Source organism: Monodelphis domestica, chromosome 8 (genome assembly GCF_027887165.1).
Source record: "Monodelphis domestica isolate mMonDom1 chromosome 8, mMonDom1.pri, whole genome shotgun sequence".
Lineage (NCBI taxonomy): Eukaryota > Metazoa > Chordata > Mammalia > Didelphimorphia > Didelphidae > Monodelphis > Monodelphis domestica.
In genome coordinates, this window is record NC_077234.1 from 260757459 (window position 1) to 260783539 (window position 26081).

General features: G+C 41.6%; 1 protein-coding gene across 8 annotated transcripts in view; it reads left to right on the forward strand.

The window, feature by feature from the left end:
* Window positions 1-25853, forward strand: part of ZNF717 (zinc finger protein 717) — an 81963-nt gene extending 56110 nt beyond the window's left edge. For 6 of the 8 annotated variants that reach the window (XM_056807283.1, XM_056807279.1, XM_056807282.1 and 3 more), the window contains 4 exons: window positions 1412-1463; window positions 16756-16882; window positions 18279-18371; window positions 23092-25853. In XM_056807283.1, the coding sequence (XP_056663261.1) occupies window positions 1431-1463; window positions 16756-16882; window positions 18279-18371; window positions 23092-25310 (2472 nt within the window). In that variant the 5' untranslated portion in view covers window positions 1412-1430 and the 3' untranslated portion in view covers window positions 25311-25853. The remainder of the gene's footprint in view (window positions 1-1411; window positions 1464-16755; window positions 16883-18278; window positions 18372-23091) is intronic. The other 2 variants (XM_056807284.1, XM_056807285.1) reach the window with 2 other exon arrangements.
* The last annotated feature ends 228 nt before the right edge of the window (window positions 25854-26081 follow it).

Here is a 26081-nt window from a genome sequence, read left to right on the forward strand (position 1 = left end):
GCTGCAGCTCCTCGTCTCTAAAATGGGCTGGAGACGTTATGGCCCTACAAAATCAGAGAATGACTGTGGGAGTTCTAATACTCAGGGCAAGTGATGGGGTGAGGGAGAACTCTGCACGGAAGCTCATCTCAGCAAAGATCCCAGCCCTGGGAGAGAATTCCTGGGACTTTGCACTGATCTCTAGACAGTGGGGACTGCAGAGCTTTAGGACATGGTGGTGGTGGGGGATAACACGAGTGAATTCCCTGAACCCCCCCCCCCCCAGCTGCAGTGGGTGGGAGTGACCAGGGTACAACAGCAGGAGCTCAAGTGGCCAAAGAGGGGCTTCTGGGTTAAAAGTCTTCCTGGGATCCGTCCTGGGGAACAAGGCAAAGCCAGGGCCCAGTTCCTTCAGTCACTGTCTGTAGGAGGAGCTGGGCTGGCTGGGAGGAGATCTCTGCTTCTTCGGCCTTGATTGTCCTTCCCGTTCAGGCCTCCTCCTTCTGGGAAGGAGACCAGACCACATCCTGCCCCCCTCGGGGTGCTCCGAGTTCTTGCTTTGACCTCTGGGAGATTCAGCCAGAGAACGGACTCAGATGGCCCAAGGAAATGGCAAAGAACTCCTATCTCTGCCCAGAAAACCCCAAAGGCGGGAAAGGAGTTACCAAAGCAAGAACAGATGGGTTCATTGTGGACGGGGGTTCCAGGAGGGCAGAGCTCTGCCTGGGCTCATCCCATGTGGGATCCTAAGACCATGCTGCCTCTTGGGGTTCTGGGAGGATGGGAGAAGGGAGGGGGTCAGAAGAGGAGTAAGAGAAGGAAGGGACTCATCTGACCCTTCAGATCCTCTTCTCTTCCCAAGCTGTCCCTCCCTTGGGCTTCCCCCCTCCATCCCTCTGTAGGTACCAGGCTCTCCCCTGAGGGTGGGCCTGGCCCTTGGTAACTCCTGTGACCTCTCATCCAGTGTACATCCCTGTGGGACAACCTCAGGCCTGGAAAGAGAAGGGAAAAACCTCTGCCCCTCTGGGCCCCTTCTTGCTCCCCAACTCAGGGTATAGAGGCCCAGGGAGGGATGGGACTGGTCCAGATATGGAGCTGGGAGCAAGATCAGGGCAGCTTTCTTCTTAGGTTCAACTAGGAGCAACTGGCCCAGAGTGAGTCCAAAGGCAGTGAGGAAGATGGGAAAGAGGGATGGGAGTACCCTGGGAGGGGGGTTCCAGGCCATCTGCTGCTGCTCAGAAGGGCAGAGAAGACAGACATTCCCTGGACCAAGGGAGGCCTGTTAGGAGGAGCTTTGGCAGGAGCTCCATTCAGGGGGCCATAAAGTGGGGTGAGGTGGGGGGGCAGGACTGTGAGTGGGGAGACAAGGCTGGGAAAAGATGGAGGAGCTTCACCACATGGACTCACTGGGGCTACTTTGCTGCCTCTACAGGGAGCCTGGAGCCCCAGGGATGGCCTTTGAGAGGGACAGACTCCCAGGCCAGGTAAGTGCATTCCAGCCCCAGATGGGAGCCCCATCAGCCAGGGAGGCCCTTCCTGTCTCTGACACAAGATGGGCTGGGAAGTTGCTCCCTCCTTTCTGCTGGGCCATTTTTGTGCCCACATCCAGGGCAGGAGGATCACCATTTCCTGATTCTCTTCTCAAGGTTTGGGAGTGATTCCTTGGCCCTTGGGCATGAATTTAGGGCAGGTCAGACCCCAAGAGTTTGCCCCCCACCCCCAGGCGCTGCTTCCCATGTTGGATTTCTACCCATCACAAGTGAGTGCTGAGGATGACCATTCACTACTATGGAGTCCCTGAGTCAGGAGGATGAGGGGGAAGGTGTGAGGAGAGAGGAAGGGGCTGTGGAAGGTCATTATGCCATTGTACCAGAGCCAGGAGCTGGCTACATTTCTTCTCTGTTCTGTAGAAGTCCTCACTGGTCTAGTCCTTCCCTTGTTGAACAGGCTGAAGAGAAAGGGGCGAGTTTCTGGATGACCTGGGAATTTTCTTTAAAAATAGGGTTAGGGAAGTCCTGAGAAAGACATCTTTGTCAGAAAGGCATCCAGTCAGCTCAGCACCAAAGAGTGGGATTCAGAAAGACTGGAGTGCTTTATGTTCTAAAAATCTGCTTTCAGCAATCTATAGATTTGTCCCTTTGGGACAAATGTTCTTATTTTCATTATTTCCCAGTTGAGGTAACTGAGGCAAACAGGTTAGGTCACTTTTCAGAGTCATAGCAGGTAAGTGTCTAAGGTGGGATCAGAAAGCAGATTTTCATGACTTTTTCATTTTGTAACTCTACTATCACTGTGTGTGTGCCTAACTTCCCACAACCTCCTCTAACACCGATGATTTCCCACCTTTTTTCCTATTTTTTTCTTTTTTTTTTTGTAATTTGCTGGGTATGAGATGAAGCCTTAGCCCTGTGGTTCCTGTTTCTCTTGATTAGTGACTTAGACTATGAATCCACAGCTTTTTGTTCAGAACCTTTGACTATCTACTGGAGAATGGCTCTTGAATCCTGTGTTTACAAATTCTCTTGGATGTCAGACCCTTTTCAGAGAAATTGGATCTCAAAGTTATTCTCATTCACCCAATTTCTTTCTTATCCTGGATGCATGGATGTTGTCTGTGCAGAAATCTTTCCTTTTTAAGTAAATCAAAATTCTAAAATTGAGGAATTGCCTCAATCTCAAGTTCGGCTAAGAATTTGTGTCCTAGAACTGCAAAGTAATCGAACCCAATCAAATTTGCCATTGTTCCAGAAAAAGAAAATGATCAATTCGAAGGTGTGTGAGAGCTGGGACGCTCATGCACTGTTGGAGTGGTGAATTGATCTACCATTTGGGGGAGCCATTTGGAACTCTGCCCAAAAGGCTTTAAAACTGTGCATATCCTTTAATCTAGGCACGTGTCCCAAAGAGATCCCCCAGAGAGGGAAAGAACTTTTTTATACAAAGATATTTATGCAGCAGCTTTTTGTGGTAGCAAAGAATTGGGAATGGAGGGGTATATTGTAACCCTGTTGGGCTTTGAGAAATAACAGGCAGGATCATTTCAGAGAAACCTGGGAAGACTTCCATGAACTGATGCAAAGTATGAGCAGAACCAGGAGAACATTTTATATCATCACAGCAACACTGTATAGTCAACTGCGGCCTCCCCCCACTCAAGACAAGTAGAGGTCAGACACTAAATCTCTCTGGCCACAGAGTGAGTCTTCTTCTCCCTTCACCCATAAGAACATTTCATGAGTGGAACCCGCTTCCACTTCAAGCTTAGATCTTCTTTTCTCCATCTTTTCAGGCTTTGTCCCCTCCTTTGTACCTCCTCCCCTGTATGCTCTTCTATTTCTGAGACAGTAGTGACCACCTCCTCAGTCCTCATTCTTTCAATCCTGTCTAGCCTTTGATGCTTTTGTCCCACTGTCTCCTCCTCAAGGTTCTCTTCTCTCTTGGGTTTCAGGACATGGCTCTCTCCTGTTTTAGCTCCTACCTCTCTGACCTCTGAATCTCTGCCTTTGCTGCCTCCTCCTCTAGGGTTAGATCACAGTAAAGGTCAGGGTAAGGGTGAGGGAACTCCTCCAGCCCTGTCTTTGGCCCTCTACTCTTCACCCTCTAGACTCCTGCACTTGGTGATCTCAGCAACCACTAGGGATGCAATCACCATCTCTCTGCTGATGAGTCTTGGATCTAGTTTCTGCCCCAATTTCTATCTGTCCTCCAGTCTTGCATCTCTCCTTTCCTTACAGGGATTTCACACTAGATGAGCAGCAGACATCTTGAGCTCAATATGCCCAAAGCAGACATTGTTCTCTCTCACCCAGACAGAACCCCACCTTCTCTATAACTGTATCCTCCTTGTCCCTCGCACTCAAAACCTAGGACCCACCCTTGACTCCCCACTGTCCCTTACCCAACGCATTCAGTATGGTGCCAAGACCTTATCAGTTGCTCTTCTGTGGATTTCCATTCCAAATCTCCTGTTCTCTGTTTTGTTGTTTTGGGGGAGGCTTGCCACAGTCGATTCTGGGTTTCTATTCTCTTAGCCCCAAAGTTCTAACAACTTAACAGAAGAAAAGAATACGCAAAAGAGGGACAAAAAGGGTTTTGGTGGAGAGAAGGTACCCCTATCAGGGGCCAGAGGATGGACAAGTCTTGAGGGTGGACAGAATCTTCAGGGGTGAAGGTGTAAGGGGTAAATTTGGGGGTCATTGACTGAATATATTATCCTAGTGGTGAAAGGGAGGGATACAGAAAGAAACTAATTGACTATTTTACCCATTACAAACTGAAATCTCTGGATGTAGCCTCAGTGGACAGAAATGTGACCCGTGGCTCTTGGTTTCTCTCTGGTTTTAACCTCTTACCTCTTTATCAGTTTAGCCTTTGCAACATCCCTCGAATATGCTCCCTTCTGTCCTGTGTCAGTGCCATCCTCGTGGTGGAGACCCATATCATCTCCCTCTTAGACTATTAAGACAACTTGCTGCTGGGTCTGTCTCCCATAAGGCTCTCCCCACTCCAAGGCCTCCTCTAATCAGCCACTAGAGTGATTTTCTTATAACACAGTTCTGTTCATGTTACTCCTCTACCCCCATAAACCCCAGGGGCTCCCTATTCCCTCCAGGATCATAAAAGAAAATTCTGTTTGGTGTTCAAAGCCTTTCTTATATGTTAATCCCCAATCTATATTCTTGGATCTAGGGACAGTAGCCTCCTGCATTCCTTCAGTTGCAGACAAAAAAAAAAAAGAACCCTTACATTCTGTTGTAGAATTCACACTAAGCATCTATTGCAAGGCAGAAGATGGGGTTAGAGATAGGCAATTGGGGGAAAGTGGCTTACTTAAGGTCACATAGGTAGGAAGTGTTTGAGGTCAGATTTGAACCCAGGACCTCCTTTATCTAGTTGTAGTTCTCTATTCACAGAGTCACCTAACTGCCCCCAAATGGAAAGGGTTTAAAAAAAAAAATCCATATCTTCCATCTTAGAATCAATTCTAAGAGAGAAGAGGGACATGGGGTAGATAATCAGGATTAAGTTAAGATGCCCAGGATCATATAGCTAGGAAGTGTCTGAGGTCACATTTGAACCCAGGTCCTCCTGACTCCAGATCTGACACTCTATCCACTATGGGACCTGGCTGTCTCTAGCCCCAGGAGTTTTATTTTTATTTAGTTATTTATTTTTTGGTTATGCCTAATTTATTGGACAAGCAGTTAAAAAAAAATCAATCGTTAATGGTCTCCCTGGTTATCCAAAGGCCCTTCCCCCAGTATAGAGTAAAGCAAACTATTTTAACAAAAAGAACATTAAATATATCCCAAAGATCAATTAATTTTACAGAAGCAACTAATTAAGATATTTCAGGATACAAAAGTAGGTCATCACATTTTTAATTGGAAAAAAGCTTAAAAAAGGAATGGGGGGGGGGGTAGTTGGGTAGCACAGTGGATTGAGAGTCAGGCCTAGAGATGGGAGGTCCTAGGTTCAAATCTGGCCTCAGACACATCCCAGCTGTGTGACCCTGGGCAAGTCACTTGACCCCCATTGCCTAGCCCTTACCATTCTTCTGCCTTGGAACCAATACACAGTATTGACTCCAAGATGGAAGGTGAGGGTTTAAAAAAAAAATGGAAAAGGTTTCAGCCCAGTGTAATGAGTAAGTCTCAGGGTCTTCTGTTCATAAAATGAAAAGATACTGATTAATTATTACCATCTATACATATGAAACAGATGATTTATATAATCTAGTTTCTATGGATGACTAACAGAAAAAAAACAAAATGGAGGAGAGTATATACAGCAACACAAGATGAAGTCTGTGTTCTCAAGCTAAAATCTCATTAGTCCTTCAGATTCTCTTAATAATGCCACCCACCCCTGTTCCTTTTCCCTCTATAACACCTGTTCCACAGGCAAAAAAACAAACAACCCAACAATAAAATTTACTTTTATTCTAAATTTTTTCTCCTCCCATTTCTCTAATCTTCTAGCAATCACCAAAATTTGTATCATCCCCTCCCTCTCCTAATGACAGCCACCCTAGCGGAAGTACTAGTGTAAGGATAATTTTAGGGTTGTGACCTAATCTAAATTATTTTTGGTCGCCAGGGAATATCCCAAATAAGATACCCGTCAGTTTTTTTTTTTTAAGGTGGTTTAATTAATATAAGAGGGAAGGAATTAGGGAGAAGGGAGAGGGAAAGGATGTAGGATTTCTCCCACCCGGCCTGTACCAGAAGGAGTTCAAAGTCCTCCACCAGGAGGTCCCTGAAGATTAGTGGCTTTTTAAGAGGATAGTGTTTGGAAGGTAAAGGAGAAGGAATCAGCCTAAACTCTGATAGAGCTCAGTAAGATGCCTCACCTGAAATGGCTACTCAGCTTCCTCCAATATGGTATCAAGAAAAGCTCACCACTAAACCCGGACAATAGCAGCCACCACCCAAGATGCCTAAAAGCTCAGCACGCTCCGCCAGCCACCTCTCCATCACCAAAGAGGCCGGAGAAAGGAAGTGACGTGAAATATATAGACGGTTTTTACATCACTTTCCTGCGTCTTCCATGTACCAACAGTAGCTTAAGCTTGACGTAGGACAGCCCAGGGGTCTGTCAGTTGGTTCTGATTTGTCATTTGCTAGCACATGTCTGTCATAGGCCATCCTCCTAAATGCTTAATCCTTAAGTATGGGTGTAGACATTCCTGTTTTTGTTAGACTAAGTAGGGTGGAGTAATGTAAAGTTCACACTAGCCATATATTCACTCATTCCTTTCAGCTCCCATGTTAATCTAGAGGAATTGGAATACTCGTTGCTCTCCACTGCCACTTCTAGGTTCTCTTCCCCACCTCCATTACTTTGTAACTTCTCCTTTGAGTTTCATACTATTCATATTTACCATTTTATCAAAATTGCCCCAGGGATTTTATGATGGCTTTACCTCATGCCTGGAATATTTTTCCTCCACATTTCGGAACACTGACTCCTTTGAACTTCCTGTAAGTTCCAACTCAAAGCTTTCTTCAGGAAACCTTCCCTTGTCCCTCTTAATCAGAGTGCCTTCGTTCTTTTCATTCTTCCCTATTTCTCCTAGACAGGGCTTGCTTTGTGTCTATATTTGTTCTGTATATTGTCTTCTTTCACTAATGAACTGTAAGCCCACATTTGCAGGTGTTGGAAGTGAAATTTAATCAAAGAGGAAACTGAGGCAGTTCTCCAAGGAAGACAAGCAGAGGAATGCTGCGTGACAATAAAAGGGGTCAGGGGATTGCCTCTATTAATGCATAGAACTAGAACAGACAGGATGACTGATATCATAGGATTGAGGGCAACAATATCAGTAATGGAGCTGGGATAATCAGGGACACTATGATTGATTGGAATAATCAATAATAAGGGGCCAGCAATGACCCTCCTTCTCTCCTTAGGTTAAAAAGTGGTTCTTTTTTGAGTAATGTTCCTGCACTGCAGTTCTTTTCATTTATTTTTATTTTTTTAGAATGGTTTTTTAAATTTTTATTTAATTGATTGATTTAGAGGATTTTTCCAGGATTACAAAAATCATGTTCTTTCCCTGCCCTCCCTCCAAACTCCTCCCATATCTGATACACAATTCCACTGGCTTTTACATGTGTCTTTGGTCAATACCTATTTCCATAGTATTGATATTTGCTCTAGGGTGATCATTTAGGGTTTATAACCTCAATAACATCCCCATTGACACATGTGATCAGGCAGTTGTTTTTCTTCTGTGTTTCTACTCCCACAGATTATCCTCTGGATGTGGATAGCGTCTTTCTCATAAGTCCTTGAGAAATGTCCTGGATCATTGCATTGCTGCTAGTAGAGAAGTCCATTATGTTTGATTGTACCACAGAGTATCAGTCTCTGTGTACAACATTCTCCTGGTTCTGCTCCTCTCACTCTGAATCACTTCCTGGAGGTCTTTTGAGTTCACATGGAATCCCTCCAGTTCATTATTCCTTTGAGCACAATAGTATTCCATCCCAACATATACCATAATGTGTTCAGCCATTCCCCAGTGGAAGGGCAGCCCCTCATTTTCCAACTTTTTGCCACCACAAAGAGTGCAGCTATGAATATTCTTGTACAAGTCTTTTTCCTTATGATCTCTTTGGGGTACAGACCCAGCAGTGCTATGGCTGGATCAAAGGACAGACAGTCTTTTATCTCCCTTTGGGCATCATTCCAAATTGCCCTCCAGAATGGTTGGACCAATTCACAACTCCACCAGCAATGAATTAATGTCCCGACTTTGCCACTTCCCCTCCAGCATTCATTACTTTCCTTTGCTGTCATGTTAGCCAATCTGCTGGGTGTGACACGGTGATACCTCAGAGTTATTTTGATTTGCATCTCTATGATTACAAGAGATTTAGAATACTTTTTCATGAGTTTATTGATAGTTTTGATTTCTTTATCTAAAAATTGCCTATTCATGTCCTTTTCCCATTTATCAATTGGGGAATGGCTTGATTTTTTTTGTACAACTGGGTTAGCTCTTTATAAATTTGAGTAATTAGACCTTTGTCAGAGTATTTTGTTGTGAAGATTTTTTCCCCCAATTTGTTGCTTCCTTTCTAATTTTTGTTGCATTAGTTTTGTTTGTACAAAAACTTTTAAATTAAATGTTCTCAAAATTATTTATTTTACATTTTGTATTTTTTTCTAACTCTTGCTTGGTCTTAAAATCTTTCCTTTCCTAAAGATCTGACAAGTATACTATTCTGTATTCACCTAATTTACTTATAGTTTCCTTCTTTATATTCAAGTCATTCACCCATTCTGAGTTTATCTTGGTGTAAGGTATGAGATGTTGATCCAAACCTAATCTCTCCCACACTGTCTTCCAATTTTTCCAACAGTGTTTGTCAAATAGTGTATTTTTGTCCCAAAAGCTGGGATATTTGTGTTTATCATAGACTGTCTTGCTGAGGTCACTTACCCTAAGTTTATTCCACTGATCCTCCCTTCTGTCTCTTCGCCATTACCATTATTATTTTGATGACCACTTCTTTATATTCATCTGTTACTGCTAGGCCGACTTCCTTCACATTTTTTTTCAGTATTTCCCTTAATATTCTTGATTTTTTTGTTCTTCCAAATGAACTTTGTAATTTTTTTTCTAATTCATTAAAAAAAGTTTCTTGGTAGTTTAATGGCTATGGCACTAAATAAATAAATTAGTTTGGTTAGGATTGTTATTTTTATTATGTCAGCTCATCCTACCCATGAGCAATAAATGTTTTTCTAATTATTTAGATCTAGTTTTAATTGTGTGGAGAGTGTTTTGTAGTCATGTTCAAATAGTTCCTGTTTTTGTTTTGGCAGATAGATTCCCAATATTTTATATTGTCTAGGGTGATTTTAACTGGAATTTCTCTTTCTAACTCTTGCTGCTGAAATATCATCTGCAAAGAGTGATAGCTTGGTATTGTCATTGCCTATTTTAATACCTTCAAGTTCTTTTTCTTCTCTAATTGCTACAGATAGTGTTTCTAGTACAATGTAAATAATAGAGGTGATTATGGGCATTGTTTCACTCCTGATCTTATTGGGAAGGCTTCTAATTTATCACCATTGCAGATGATATTTGCTGATGGTTTTAGACATATATTGCTTATTATTCTTAGGAAAGGCCCATCTATTCCTATGCTTTCTTTTATTTTTAATAGTAATGAGTATTTTATTTTGTCAAAGGCTTTTTCTGCATCTATTGAGATAATCATGTGATTTTTTTTTTGGTTTGCTTGCTGATATTGTCAATTATGTGGATGGTTTTCCTAATATTGAACTATCCTTTCATTCCTAGTATAAATCCCATCTGATCATAGTGAATAACCCTCATAAGCATTTCCTGGAGTCTTTTTGCTAGTATTCTATTTAAGATTTTTGCATCTATGTTCAGTAGGGAGATTGGTCTGTAGTTTTTTTCCTCTGTTTTTGACCTGCCTGGCTTTGGAATCAGTACCAGATTTGTGTCATAAAAGGAATTTGATAGAACTCCTTCTTTGCTTATTCTGTCAAATAGCTTGTGTAATATTGGGATTAATTTTTCTTTGAATGTTTGATAGAATTCACCTTTGAATCCATCAGGCCCTGGGGAATTTTTCTTAGGGAGTTCTTTGATGGTATGCTCAATTTCTTTTTCTGATGGGGATTAAGCATTCTATTTCTTCTTCTGTTAATCTATGCAATTCATATTTTTGTAAATATTCATCCACATCACTTAGATTGCTATTTTTGTTGCCATATTATTGGGAAAAATAGTTGTTAATGATTTTCTTAATTTCCTCTTCATTAGAGGTGAGGTCTCCCTTTTCATCTATGATACTGTTAAATTGGTTTTCTTCTTTCCTTTTTTTTTATTAGATTGACCAGTACTTTGTCTATTTTGTTTGTTTTTTCAAAGTATCAGCTTCTAGTCTTATTTATTAATTTAATAATTCATTCTCTTTTTTAATTTTATTAATTTCTCCTTTAATTTTTAGGATCTCTAATTTAGTTTTCATCTCGGAATTTTTTATTTGTTCACCTTCAAGTTTTTTGATTTGCATGCCCAATTCTTTGACATCTGCCCTACCTAAATTGTTAATATATGAAATCAAGGATATAAATGCTTTGGCTGCATCCCATAGATTTTGAAAGGATGTCTCATCATCATTTTCTTCAATGAAATTATTATTTGTTTCTATTTTTTGTTCTTTAACAGGTTTTGGAGAATCATATTATTTAGTTTCCAATTAATTTTTTATTTGTCTCTCCATGTACCCTTACTGATTATTATTTTTATTGCATTATGATCTGAAAAGATCGCATTTATTATTTCTGCTTTTTTGCACTTGTTTGCCTTTTTTATGCCCTAGTACATGATCAGTCTTTGTGAATGTACCATGTGCTGCTGAAAAGAAGGTGTATGCCTTTTTTTCCCTATTTATTTTTCTCCACATATCTATTAACTCTAATTTCTCTAAGATTTCATTCACATCTCTTACCTCTTTCTTATTTATTTTTTGGTTTGATTTATCTACATCAGATAGAGGAAGGTTTAGGTCTCCCACTAGTATAGTTTTACTCTCTATTTTTTCCTTCAACTCCACTAGTTTCTCCTTTAGAAATTTGGATGCTATACCATTTGGTGCAAACATGTTGATTACTGGTATTTCCTCATTGTCTATATTGTCCTTTATCAGGATGTAGTTACCTTCCCTATCCCTTTTAATCAGATCTATTTTTCTTTGGCTTTGTTAGATATCATGATTGCAACTCCTGCCTTCTGTTTCCTTCTTTTTTTTAAACCTTTACCTTCCATTTTGGAATTAATACTGTATTTGTTCCAAGGTAGAAGAGTGGTAAGGTCTAACTAATGGGGGTTAAGTGACTTACCCAGAGTCACACAGCAGGTAAGTGTCTGAGGCCAGATTTGAACATAGGACCTCCTGTCTCTAGGCCTGGCTCTCAATCCACTGAGCTACCCAGCTGCCTCCTTCCTTCTTTTTCTCAATTGAGACCCCAAATCTTGCTCCAGCCTTTGATATTTATTTTGTGAGTGTCTATCTGCCTCTTGTGTTTTTCTTTTGGACAACATATGGTAGGATTTTGGTTCCTAATGTATTATTGAGGAATCAAAGTAACTAAAGTTTTGACAGGTACTTGAGAGAGAGGGAACTCATAAAGAGTAACACCAGTTCTCCCTTCCCAGTTAGAGCTGTTTGAACAATGGAGTCTGATCTGACTAGAGTTGAAGGGTAAGAGAAAATCCCCTTCAGTCTCTTTCTTCTTTAGTTGATGGTATTTGTAATCTCCTGCTAGTATATTTAAGATGTCTGAGTCCTCAGTAAAGCAGTAAGTAAAATTAGGTATTTATTGGATAAGGGGTTAGGGTATGAATTAGGAAAGAGGAAACAGGAAGTCCGTGGACTATCTCCCTCCTATAGATATCTTCAGCGGTATAGTAAAAAAAGATAAAAGAGAGAGGGAAGTTTTTCCCCCTGTGGAAGTTAGGACATTCGCTATGGAGAGGGGGAAAGAGGGGAGAACCCCCTTCTCAAAGCGGGGTTCAAGGGAGACAGCGGATGTAACAGGTTGGCTCAGAGAGAGGAGAGGGGGTTCGAAGATCTTCCCCCTTCTGCCTTCCCTCCTTAGCTAAAGCTGCTCTCCCTGATTCGCTCTTGTCCCTCTTGTCCCCCCTCCACTACTCGAGACCCAGAGGTCTCCCCTTGATCCGTTGGGGAACAGATACCTTTTAATGTTAACTCAATCAGGTAATGCAAAAGGAAAAACAGGCAGGGAAGAATGGGAAAAAGAAAGTGGGGAGAGGGGGTCTCTGTCTCTATCTAAACCCCTTTCCTCCTTCCTCGAGTTTGGGGGGAACTTGGGCGTTGGCATGCTGAGCCCCCCTGAGAGAAAGTCAAGCTGACTTCACCCCTGGCTAACAGGAGCTGAGGTAAAGTCTGCTCAGGTTTCTCTTCAGTAAGTCCCTTCAATTGGGAAGTGTTGGGGGGTAAAGATTTTCAGTCACCAGCAGGAAAAATGGGTAACCCTCAGGAGAAAGTCTTTTTCCTGACTTCTCTCTTCGGCTTCTCAAGACCGAGAGCCTCCCTCCTCTCCCAGCCAGAGTCTCTCCTCCTCCGATTCCACTCCTGGGGCCCCTCCCCCGTCAAGGGGATCCATTTCACATACTCTTCAGCCTGGCACTTTTTCTTTGGTCCCAGCCTCTGTCACAGGCATTCGAGGCACAAGTCTGGGGACGAAGTCCCAGAATATCTCAACGTCTTTATAGATTCCAGAGGATGGTATTTCTCGTCACAGAGATGTGGCTTTGAATGAGTCTTCTGAAGGATAGACTACCGACTTCCCCAAAGGGAAAAAAGTCTTACCCCACGACTGTAAGACAGACGAATGGTCTGGATCTTTTCCTGCTCAACAAGGGATTTGGAAATTGGTAGCTAAGTAGGCTCAATGAAGATTTGCTCCTTCCCTCTTCAAGTCAAAGAGAAGAGACCAGCAGTCCCCAACTGATGTTCCTTTTCTTAGCGGGAATTTTCCATTCCCATCCCCCGTTGGTAGTCAGTGTTCCATCTCATTTCTTCATGAGATAACCTTGCAAAATCCAGTTATTGCATTCATCGTAGCATTTCTCTCTTCCACACTAATCCACTCTGCTATTTTCTTTTGTTTTATGGATCAGTTCATTCCATTCACATTCAGAGTTATGATAACCACTTCTGTGTTCCCCAATATTTTGACAACCTCTCCTAGTTCTGCCCTTTTCTTCTTTTGCTATACCTTTTTAAACCAGTGGTTTGCTTTTAACCAGTCCCCTTAATCCGCACCCTTATTATACTTCCCTTTCTGCCCCCTCCCTTTTTGTTCCCTTCTTATTATTTTAGTGTCTATTAAGTTTCCTCCCACCCTTTTCGTCCTTTTTTGGTACTCCCTGCCCCATTCCCCCCTTAGTTTTCCCTTTTCACTTTCCCTGTAGGGTAAGATAGAATTCTAAACCCCAATGGATCTAGATGCTCTTCCCTCTCAGAATTAATTTCACTGAGAGTAAGGTTTAAGTATTTCCTATTAGCACTGTCTTCCTCTCCTTCTTACAATAGTATTCTTCCCCTCCCCCTCCCATGTGCCTCTTTGTGTGATAATGATTTTCAAGTTTCTCTTGTTGCATCTTCTATTCCCCCCTCCCTTTTTCTTTTTTGTATTGCATATCATCTTAGACCACTTATTACCCCAATCTTTACCTATGAATTATTCTTCTAATTACTATAATAGTGAATATAATTTTTATAGTTACAAATAACATTTTTCCATATAGTAATATAAACAATTTGATCTTATTGAAGCCCTTAAAGAAGAAAATTTAAATAAAAACAATTTTTCCCTCTTTCCTCTCTCTTATTTTCCTTTTCACGGTTCTCTTGATATTTGTGTTTGGATATCAAACCTTCCACTTAGTTCTAGACTTTTCTTTATAAATACTTGGAAATCTTCTATTTTGTTGAATGCCCAAACTTTCCCCCAAAAGTATATAGTCAGTTTTGATGGGTAGGTGATCCTTGGTTGAAGACCAAGCTGGAAGCTGCCAGATCTCGTGTAATATTGATTGGTGCTCTTTGATATATGAATTGTCTCTTTTTAGCTTGTTGTAAAAATTTTCTCTTTAGCTTGGAAGCTCTTAAATTTGGCAATTACATTCCTGTTGGTTGTCTTTTGAGGATTTAGTGTAGAGTGTTCTCTGAACTCTTTCAATGTCTGTTTTGCCCTCTTGTTCAAGAACTGTAACAAGGGAATGAAAAAGTTGCAATTGATTGGCAGGTCTTAAGGCTTAGAATCTCTCATGAGCTGGCAGGGTAGGAGTGCTCTTGGAAGGAGGAATTTCCATAGAGAGCCTGGACCTGAAGGTGAAGCCTGAAGGGTGTGCGTAGCTGGACTTTACCTAGACAAGATCATCTTGGAAGCAGACTGCCTCTGAAATAAACAGTAAGGCTGAGAGGAAGATTTCCCATTCATTTCTGGTGGACAGAGTGTTTGAAGGAGGCTTCTCTCTCTCTTCTCTGGGACATCTGAGGACCCAGCAGCTGGACTCCTGTTACCTCCCTGTAAGGTACTCTGTTTGTGAGAGTCTGGTCCCTGTTGGATTTACTCCTTAGTAACTTGTAGTTTAGTTTAGTTAAGTTAAGGTTATTTATATTTATTACCCGGGTGGGTTATTAGTAGTACGACTCTCCTAAACCTCTTCTAATTCCCTTTACTCTTATTTAATTAAAAATACCCCTGTTATATATTTATTGGTGTTATCTTTTTTTACCCTTCCCTAAGACCTTCCCTAAACCCTTACTGTAACAGAACATCAGGGCAGTTTTCTTGAATAATTTCTTGTAGCATGATGTTACGGTTTCAGTTTATTTCTGCATTTTCAGGTAGACCAATGATTTTCAGATTGTTTCTTCTTGACCTGTTTTCTTGGTTAGTCATCTTCTCAGTGAGATATTTATGTTTCCTTCTATTTTGTTAATCTTTTGATTTTGCGTCATTAATTCTTGCAGTTTTGCAAGATCATTGGCTTCTAATTGCCCAATTCTGGTCTTCAAAGACTGGTTTTCCACCATAATCTTTTGATTTTCCTTTTCAGTTTGGTCTATCCTGCTTTTCGTGGCTCCCAGCTGTTTAATTTGGGTCTCTAATTTATCATTTCATTTGATTACTAGGTTTCTTTCTCTAATTGGGAGTTCTTGTCTTTTAAACTTATTTTCTTTCTTTTTTTTTTAGATGAGGCTTTCATATACTTTTTAAATTTAATTTTTGAAAATTTTATTTAATTAGTCAATTTAGAACATTATTACTTGGTTACAAGAATCATATTCTTTCCCTCCCCTCCCCCACCCCTTCCTGTTGTTGACACGCAATTCCACTGGGTTTTACATGTGTCCTTGATCAGAACCTATTAAACTTTTATTTTCTTTTTGAACTATTTCCCGTTTTTCTTGCCAATATTCTTTCATCTTTTTGATATGTTCTGATTTAAATTATTCAAGAGCTTGTGGCCAATTTGCATTGTTTTTGGAAGGTGTGGATGCATTTATTTGAAGGTCCTCTTTTGTAATTTCCTCTGTAGTCTTGATTTTCCCTCCATAAAAATTATGCAGCATCAACCCCTTCTCATTTTTCTTGGTATTGGGAAGTTGTTCCTGGATACTGTTTGCCATCACTATGGTGGGTTTTCCTTCCTTTTCCAGTCAGAAATCTGAGTGAGGATGGCAGGCTCTCTTTGTAAGGAGCTAAGGAGCAAGGATTTTGTCTGAGGCCACCTCTTGAGTCTCTGTAGCTTCTACTTGTCCTTCTCTGTGCTATCTCCCTGTGGGCACCCACAGTCTGTGCTCTTTAGCCTGGGGGGGGTTTCAGGTTTAGCTGCTCTCAGGGGTAGGTCTTTGGTGGTCTAAGTCAGCTGCCAAGGACCTAGAGGTGCCCCTCACTCACTCTAGAGGTCTGCCTCACTCACTCACTGATTCTAACAAGCATTTGCTCTGGCTCCGTAGGTGGGGTGGGGCATCAGCTTGCATTTTGTGATCCTGGAAAAATGCTCTAAATCAGGGGTCCCCAAACTATAGCCCGAGGGCCACATGAAGCCCCCTGAGGCCATTTATCTGGCCCCCACTGCACTTCCGGAAGGGGCACCTCTTTCATTGGTGGTCAGTGAGATGCATCCTGTGCTCCTGGAGTACTGTCTGGTAGCAACGAGCAGCGAAAAAGCTTGGCCTCTGTCACAGACAGTACTACGTCCAGTGCCATAATCCTTTGCATGGAGCCTTATTCTGAGAGTAACTGCATGAGATAATTTTGCCCAGAAAAGACCACAGCAGGGTTACTGCTATCTTTCCTCAGGAGAAGAAAGTTTTTCTTTTGAAGAGACTTACATCAAAGCCTTCAACAAGTGATAAATTAGAATTAGGGAAACCCCTTTTCCCTCTCTCCCAGTCTCCCCCACCCCTTACCTCCTTCCCCCAAGAGAATAAAGGTTGTTGTATTTAGAAGGAGGAACTGACTCACTATTTGTGAAGAGAACAGGAAGTGAAGGAGGTGCTTTGAAATCAGCTTCCTTCCTTCAAACTGTGTCCTGATGTTACATCTTTTGATTTCCCTTTTTATCTCTAACTTCCCTCTCTAATACACATTATTGATATATGCACTAGGGTGATCCTTTACGAGAATTGGGTTATTAATCCTGATGGCTTTCAGCCCTCTTTCCTCTGACTTTTGATGCTCTAGGAGGTGGTGACATTCAAGGATATGGCTGTGGACTTCACCTGGGAGGAGTGGTGCCTTTTGACCCCTCCCCAGAAGGAGCTGTACAAGGAGGTGATGCTGGAGAATGCCCGGAACCTGCTCTCTGTGGGTAAGGAGCCTCTCCCTGCTGCGAGTCTGCCATCCAAAGGAATATTTTCATCATTAATTGGCAGAATTTTGGAATATTTATCAATTATAAGGAAGGGAAAAGTGCTGGTATGCCGAGTCCCTCTGCTGCCTGATTTTCCTACAAACGTCTTTGCATTATGTAATGGGACCTCGGAGGTTCCCTTTGGTGCTCCTAAAGTCCAAGATCAAATCCATGTTGGAGAATCACAGACAAGAAAGTAATCTCACAGTTGGTTCCACCTCCCCTCTACCCAGCCTGGAATTGTGTCTCCCAAACCCATCTTGGTAGACTGTTCAGGCAGCTTTTCCTTCCAACCTCTTCCTCTCTAGGGCGGATCTACTATTTGGCATAGTTTTCTCTTTAACAATTCACAGCTCCTGGGTGTCCAGAGTAGAGCAGCTTTGTCCTTCATCTTCCTTCCTGTTGCCCTAAACCCCCAGCGCCACTGATGAGAAAGGGAAGGAAGGGAATAAGCATTTATACCTGCTCTTTGCCAGATACTCTGCCAAGGTTTTTCTTTAAATGATGTCACTTCTTCCTCACCGTAATCTTCCAGCATGATTATACCCATTTTACAATTGAGGAAATAGAGATTAGATTAAGAGACTTGCTCCAGGGCACACACATACTAATCCTATGTGGCCAGATTGAAGCTGAGGCCTTCTGGACTCTCAGGTCTCTGCCCACTACACTTCTAGCTGCCTCGAATTCTGTGAAAATGGACAGCTATGGAGTGAGTGCATCCTTCTACAAAGAAAATGCATCAGAACCAAATATTTTAATTCCAAATTGGCTTCATGATCTTGTTCCCCCTCCTCTCTCCCCCAAAATAAATGCTTTGGAAACTGTTCTTCAGGAGTCCTGGTAAGCGTCCTGTAGTCACTGCTTGCCTTCCTCTGTCGCTGTCAGGTCTGATTGAGTGGCGGAGAAACAGAGTTGGGGCCAAGAGGAGTGGCTGAGTTCCACAGCAGAAGAGGCCCAGAGTAACCAAAGTGACATTGCAAAGGTTTATAGGAGGTTCAGGGAGTGAGGAGCAGGTAGGGCGATGGGGCGGGAGCCGATCCCTCAAGGCCTCCTGTCTGAGACTTCAGATTGATCCAGAACAATAACCGTCTTGCCCAGCCTGGGCTTAGGAGTTCCTGCTGGAAGGGATTGGCTGTGAGGAGCGGGGCAGAGGATTTGGCTGCTGCTCACGGCAGAGGAACAGGCACCCCCTATCCTAGCATTGCAGACACTTAGGGTGAGTGCAGACTCATGTGGGGACCCCGTGAACCCCTCTCTAAATGGAGTCCCTGGATTCCCTTGGCTCTCCCAAAAGACAACTCAATGACAAGTTTCTTTCCATCCTCTTCCCTAACTGATTCCTGATGCCCAGGGCTTGCCGTTCCCAGAGATGTGATCTCTTATTTGGAGCAAAGGGAAGCCCCGTGGCTGCTGGAGCAGGAAGGCCTGAGGAGCTGCTCTCCAGGTGAGTGAGGTGAAAAGTGGTGTGTGAGAGCCGTGGTGAGCAGATGTTTCTCTGCTGTGGTGAAGCCTGAGAGGGAAGGAGCCCTAGAGAGCTCTAAAGGGGCTTCAGGAGAGCCAGACTGAGGATGCTGGGGGAAAGCATGGCGGAGAAAACAAGGGAAAGGCATCGGCACAGCTCACCGCCAATGGCCTTCGCTAGCAGTTTAGCCCAGAATCCGAGGACAGACATTGGACAGTATCTCACGGCATATAGAGATCAAGGGAGAGTGTTTGGAGGATCAAAGAGAAATGGCTTATTGGCTACAATAAGAAAAGAGTCATTAGGGAAAGAATGAACTTTTTTTTTGTTTTTAAAATATTTTATTTAGTCAATTTAGAGTATTTTTCCTTGGTTACAAGAGTCATGTTCTTTCCGTCCCCTCTCCCCACCCCCTCTTGTAGCCGACACAAATTTCCACTGGGTTTTACATGTGTCCTTGATAAAAACCCATTTCCATATTGTTGTGTTTGCACTAGGATAATAATTTGGTGTCTACACCCCCGGTCATATCCCCATCAAACCATGTGTTCAAGCAGTTGTTTTTCTTCTGTGTTTCTGTTCCCACAGTTTTTCCTCTGGATGTGGAGAGCATCTTTCTCATAAATTCCTCAGATTTGTTCTGGATCCCTGCATTGCTACTAGTAGAGAATTTCATTACGTTCTCTTGTACCACAGTGTATCAGTCTCTGTGTACAATGTACAATGTACAATGTGTGTTTCTTGTAGAGAACATATGATAGGATTTTGATTTCTAATCCACTCTCCTCTTTGTTTTCATTTTATGTGTGACTTCATCCCATTCACGTTCAAAGTTGTGATTGCCACTTGTGTATTCCCCAGCATTTTGATATCCTCTCCTAGTTCTGTCCTTTCTTCTTTTGCTATATCCTTTTAAACCAGTTGTTTGCTTTTAATCAGTCTCCCTAATCCCCACCCTTAATATGCTTTCCTTTTTGCCCCCTCATTTTTTGGTGCCTTCTTAATTTCTTAGGGTCTGTTAAGTTCCCTCTCCTCTCTCTTTCTCTCCATTTTTGTACTCCTCGCCCCCCTACCCCCTTCATTTTCACTTCTCACTTTCCCTGGAGGGTAAGATAAAATTCTATATTCCAATGAATCTAGATGCTATTCCATCACAGAATTGATTTCACTCAGAGTAAGGTTTAAGTATTACCTATTAGCACTCTGTTTTTCTCCTTATAATAGTATTCTTTTTTGTGTGATAAAGATTTTCCAATTCATCTTATTTCTTCAAGTTTCTCTTGGTGCCATCTTTGATTTTCCCATCCCTTTTTCTTTTTTTGCATTTCATCTTATACCACTTATTACCCCCAATCTCTTCATTTGAATGATTCTTAAAATTACTATAATAGTGAATATAATTTTTGAGAGTTAGAAATAAAATTTCCTCATATATTATTATAAACAATTTGATCTTATAAGAAAGTTTGAATAAAAAAACATTTTTCCCATTCCCCTCTCTTTCTTATTTACCTTTTCATGTTTCTCTTGATTTTTGTGTTTGGATATCAAACCTTCCAATTTGTTTTGGTCTTTTCTTTACAAATACCTGGAAATCTTGTATTTTGGTGAATGCTCAAACTTTCCTCCACAAGTATATAGTCAGTTTTGATGGGTAGGTCATCCTTGGTTGAAGACCCAATTCTCTTGCCTTTCTGAATATCATATTCCAAGTCTTGCAGTCTTTTACTTTGGAAGGTGCCAGATCTTGTGTAATTCTGATTGGTGCTCCTTGATATCTGAATTGTCTCTTTTTGACTTGTTGTAAAATTTTCTACTTAGGTTTGAAGTTCTTGAATTTGGCAATTGCATTCCTGGGAGTTGTCTTTTGAGGCTTTAGTGTAGAGGGTGTTTTATGAACTCTTTCCACGTCTGTTTTTCTCCCTTGTTCAAGAACATCAGGGCAGTTTTCTTGGATAATTTCTTGTAGTGTGATGTCCAGACTTCTATTTATTTCTGGATTTTTAGATAGACCAATGAATCTCAAATTGTCTCTTTGTGATTGGTTTTCCTGATCTGTCATCAGTGAAATTTTTTATGTTTTTTTTTTCTATTTTGTCAGTCTTTTGACTTTGCTTTATTAATTCTTGCTGTTTTGCAAGATCATTGGCTTCCATTTGTTTAATTCTGGTCTTTAAAGACTGGTTTTCCTTTTCGGTTTGGTCTATCCTGCTTTTTTGTGACTTCCAGCTGTTTCTCCAATTGAGAGTTCTTGTCGTTTAAGCTGTTATTTTCTTTTTCAACTATTTCCCACTTTTATTGCCAGAAGGCTTCCATCTTTTTGGTAAGCTCCAATTTAAATTCTTGAAGAGCTTATGGCCAATCCCCCCCCTACCCCCCCTTTTTTTTTTTTGGTGAATTTGTATTTCTTCTGGTGTTTTCTCTGTAGACTTGATTTTCCCTCTGTAAAAATCATCCAGGCTCAACCCCTTCTTCTTGTTTTTCTTGGTGTTGGGAAGTTTTTCCTGGCTACTGTTTGGCATCACTGTCGTGATTTTTCCTTTCTTTTTCAGTCAGAAATCTGAGTGAGGATGGCAGGCTCTCTTTGTAAGGAGCTAAGGAGCAAGGATTTTGTCTGAGGCCACCTCTTGAGTCTCTGTAGCTTCTATTTGTCCTTCTCTGTGCTATCTCCCTGTGGGCACCCACAGTCTGAGCTCTTTAGCCTGGGGGGGTTTCAGGGTTAGCTGCTCTCAGGGGTAGGTCTTTGGTGGTCTAAGTCAGCTGCCAAGGACCTAGAGGTGCCCCTCACTCTAGAGGTCTGCCTCGTTCTCTCACTGATTCTAACGAGCACTTGCTCTTACTCTGGCTCTGTAGGTGGGGTGGGGGAGGGTAGATCAGCTTGTATTTTGGTGGAAGCTTTTTCATCCCCTTATAGTGTGAAATGCCCATATCCTACTTAACTTCAGTGCTGTTCCCTACTGTAGAGTCCCTTTGGTATTTTGACGTAGTCTATATCAGTAGGTGCTGAGGAGAGGAAGAAACCTGTGTCTATACTGCTGCCATGTTTACCTGAAAGTCTAGAACATTTTCTATTAATGTCTGATTCTCCAATACATTTATTAGGGAGAGACTTTTTATGTAAACTCAGAGCCACAGTAACATGCTCTCAAGATAGTGCTATGATGCTAGAATTGCCCGAGGAATCTTTAATTCTACTTCCTGTATGTCTTTTAGACAGTCAGGAGGTGGACAAACCCACTTTTGAAATACCAGCTGATATACCTGAATCTTTCTCAGCTACATCTTCATGTGACGTAAGCCTACTCAAATCAGATGTTGTGCAAATGAAAACCAAAGGTGGCCCACCTCCTGCCATTTGTTAGTAACGTCTATCAGAAGAGGCAATTGAGGGAATTATTCCAGTGATTAATTCTTTAATTGAGCAAAAAGTAATTCCATGTAAATCTGAATATATCTATCTTGCCTGCTAAAAAGCCAAATTTAGATATAAATGGGAAACCTGTCTATTGATTTGTATAATATTTAAGGGCTGTAAACAATCCTGTCATCAAAAGACATCCTCCTGTGGCTCTGAGTCCATCCACAATAATTTCCTCCATTCCTAGCATGGTTTCATATTTTACGGTAGATTTGTGTTCAGCATTTTTCTCAATGCCCATGGTATTTTTTGCCCCAAGGGTATGTGGAGCATCCTCCTTTATTTTCATAGATTTTAACACAAGATTTAGAAAATATTAAGTTCAAAGAGTCTTTTAATACATTTTGTAGATGATTTGCTCTTGACCTCTCCAAATTCCACAGCATGCCAAGATGATAGCAAACATCTTTTGGAAATATTTGTGAGACTACAAGATCTCAAAGGCAAAAGTTCAGTGGTGTCTCCCCAAAGTAGAGTATTTAGGGTTTATTTTAAGTGCTGGTGCCTGCTTCATTTCCCCTAAGTATATTGAAGATATTAAAAAATTAAGTGCCCCCTCCATTAAGAAACAGTTCAGAGCAATTCTAAGAGCAGCAGGATTTTGTAGACAGTGGATTCCTTGCTGTGGGGAAATCATTAAACCCCTTATAGTACTGACAAAAAATTTAGTCACTGAACTGCTTTAGGTTAGTTATGTAACACCTGTCAAGCTCTTTCTACATTAAAACTTGTAAAAATTGTTGCTAAGGCATAGAACACAGGCATTTCCTGAGCAGATTCACAAGATATCAAGTAACCTTGTTAGGCAATGAAAATTTCACCTTAATACGAGGCACAACATAACACTGCCATTTTGCTTCCAGATTTACCAGTTATAGGAGAACCATTACACAATTGTGAATCTTTTCTGTCCATGGCTTTAAAAACTCGAGATAATCTCCTGGACATTCCTTTAGACACACCCCTAGTAGCCAAGTTCCTTGCAATTATCAGCACTTTAAGCAACTGACTTCCTCTTCTGACCACCTAAAGCTGGCCTCTTTATATTCCCTTCTTACCTCACTTCCTGTCTCTCTGATTTCTACTCAGTTTCACTGTGGGCTGGTTAATCCCTATACTTCTCTATGGTAAAAGGACTTCCAGGTTCTCAGTTAAATTAAAGAAAGGGATTAAAAATTCCTTTTTATATACCCAAGGAAATAGGATACAAAGTAGTCTATGTTTTTACAGTGAAGGGAAGGAGATGTGATTATAAATATGGATATGTAATTATGTATATTTTAGTATTTCTTTCAGGAGAGATCAGACCTGAAATGAGAGTTACTCCAATAGATACGAGCCTTTATGTGGAAGAAAGTGACCGACAAAGATTCATGAATGATGGTCCTGATAAATTATGTTGGAGAGAATTGTTTGTAGAATCCCAAAATTCAACTCTTATTGAATATCAAAGAGTGCACACTGAGCAAAAATCTTATGAATGCAATCAGTGCAGAAAGACATTCTGTCAGAGGTCTGGTCTTGCCCAACATCAGAGAATCCACACTGGGGAAAAGCCTTATAAATGCAAGGAATGTGGAAAGACATTCAGTCAGAGCTCCAGTCTTGGTCGACATCAGAGAAGCCACACCGGGGAGAAACCTTATGAATGCAAGCAATGTGGAAAGACATTCAGTCGGAGCTACAGTCTTGCTCAACATCAGAGAATCCACACTGGGGAGAAAGTTTATGAATGTAAGGAATGTGGAAAGATATTCCATGAGAACTATTTTGCTATACATCAGAGAATCCACACTGGGGAGAAACCTTATGAGTGCAATGAGTGTGGAAAGACATTCTGTCAGAGGTCTGGTCTTGTTCATCATCAGAGAAGCCACACTGGGGAGAAACCTTATGAATGCAAGGAATGTGGAAAGACATTCTTTCAGAGGTCTGGTCTTGCTGTACATCAGAGAATCCACACTGGTGAGAAGCCTTATAAATGCAAGCAATGTGGAAAGGCATTCAGACTGAGATCCAGTCTTGGTCAACATCAGAGAATCCACACTGGGGAGAAACCTTATAAATGCAAGCAATGTGGAAAGACATTCAGACTGAGATCCAGTCTTGCCCAACATCAGAGAGTCCACACTGGGGAGAAAGTTTATGAATGTAAGGAATGTGGAAAGATATTCTGTGAGAGATATTTTACAGTACATCAGAGAATCCACACTGGGGAGAAACCTTATGAATGCAATGAGTGTGGAAAGACATTCTGTCAAAGGTCTGGTCTTGCCCAACATCAGAGAAGCCACACTGGAGAGAAACCTTATGAATGCAAGCAATGTGGAAAGACATTCAGACTGAGATCCCGCCTTGCTGGACATCAGAGAAGCCACATGGGGGAGAAACCTTATGAATGCAAACAGTGTGGAAAGACATTCAGACTGAGATCCCGCCTTGCTGGACATCAGAGAATCCACACTGGGGAGAAACCTTATGAATGCAAGCAATGTGGAAAGACATTCAGACTGAGCTCCAGTCTTGCTCAACATCAGAAAATTCACACTGGGGAGAAACCTTATGACTGTAAGCAATGTGGAAAGACATTCAGACTGAGATCCAGTCTTGGTCAACATCAGAGAATCCACACTGGGGAGAAACCTTATGAATGTAAGCAATGTGGAAAAACATTCAGACTGAGGCCTGATTTTGCTGTACATCAGAGAATCCACACTGGGGAGAAACCTTATGAATGCAATGAGTGTGGAAAGACATTCACTCGGAGGTCCAGTCTTGTTTTACATCAGACAATCCACACTGGGGAGAAACCTTATGCATGCAAGGAATGTGGAAAGACATTCAGTCATAGGTCTGGTTTTGCTGTACATCACAGAATCCACACTGGGGAGAAACCTTATGAATGCAATGAGTGTGGAAAGACATTCACTCGGAGCTACAGTCTTGCTTTACATCAGAGAATCCACACTGGGGAGAAACCTTATGAATGCAAGCAATGTGGAAAGGCATTCAGGAAGAACTCCAGTCTTGCTTTACATCAGACAATCCACAATGGGGAGAAACCTTATGAATGCAAGCAATGTGGAAAGGCATTCAGGGAGAACTCCAGTCTTGCTATACATCAGAGAATTCACACTGGGGAGAAACCTTATGCATGCAAGGAATGTGGAAAGACATTTAGGCTGAGCTCCAGTCTTGCTATACATCTGAGAATTCACACTGGAGAGAAACCTTATGAATGCAAGCAATGTGGAAAGGCATTCAGGCTGAGCTCCAGTCTTGCTTTACATCAGACAATCCACACTGGAGAGAAACCTTATGAATGCAAGCAATGTGGAAAGGCATTCAGGCTGAGCTCCAGTCTTGCCTTACATCAGACAATCCACACTGGGGAAAAACCTTATGAATGTAAGCAATGTGGAAAGACATTCAGACTGCGATCCAGTCTTGCTGTTCATCAGAGAATCCATATTAGGGAGAAAGGTTATGAATGCGAATTTTAAAGGAATTTTCTTATTCTCTTCCTGTCTCCTTAAGAGGCTAGAGAACAGGATTTCTCATTAGATCAGAAGTGACAGGGTCAGTGAGCCACAGCTGAAGATACAATTTCCAGAGAGAGTAGGACTGAGGGGAGTTAGTAGACTGCTCTCTGACATGAAGTGAGGGGGTACAATTGGTCAGTGAGCGCAGAAATGAAGCAGCCATGGACAGGTGAGGTTCTTTTACCTATGGGATCTCTAGAGAGCAGGTTTGTGTCTGAGTCAAGGGGCTACTGACAGTTGGCTGCTGATTGTTGGGCTGCTTTAGAAAACTTAAATAGTGAGTTGTGGCTGTTTATTATTTTAGGGAGTTCGGTAGTGAGTAATTTATAGATAGAGTAGAATATATTAGACCTGGTGTACGAGGCAGAATCTGTCCTGAGTAGTGATAAGTTTTAGGAAATTTTAGGTAGTATTAGGCATTTTAGGTACATTGATAGGGTATAAAATTACCAATCTGTTTCCTATCTGTACTTTTTTCTTAAATTAAAGTTTCTGTTAAACATCTCACTTTGTCGATCTCATTAATTCAAACCGTACAATACTTGTTGAGCCAGCTAGTTTTATTAAATTTTTAGTCTGTTCTTAAATTTTTATAAGCAATTTCAGATGGTACTAGACATTATGGCACATGTAGTAAAGGGGGAGGTTCCAGCCTATCTTAAATGGGATCATTGATGAGCTGGCACAGCTCCCAGTTTCTGATTTTTCCAGGCTGTTATCATTTTGGGGAGT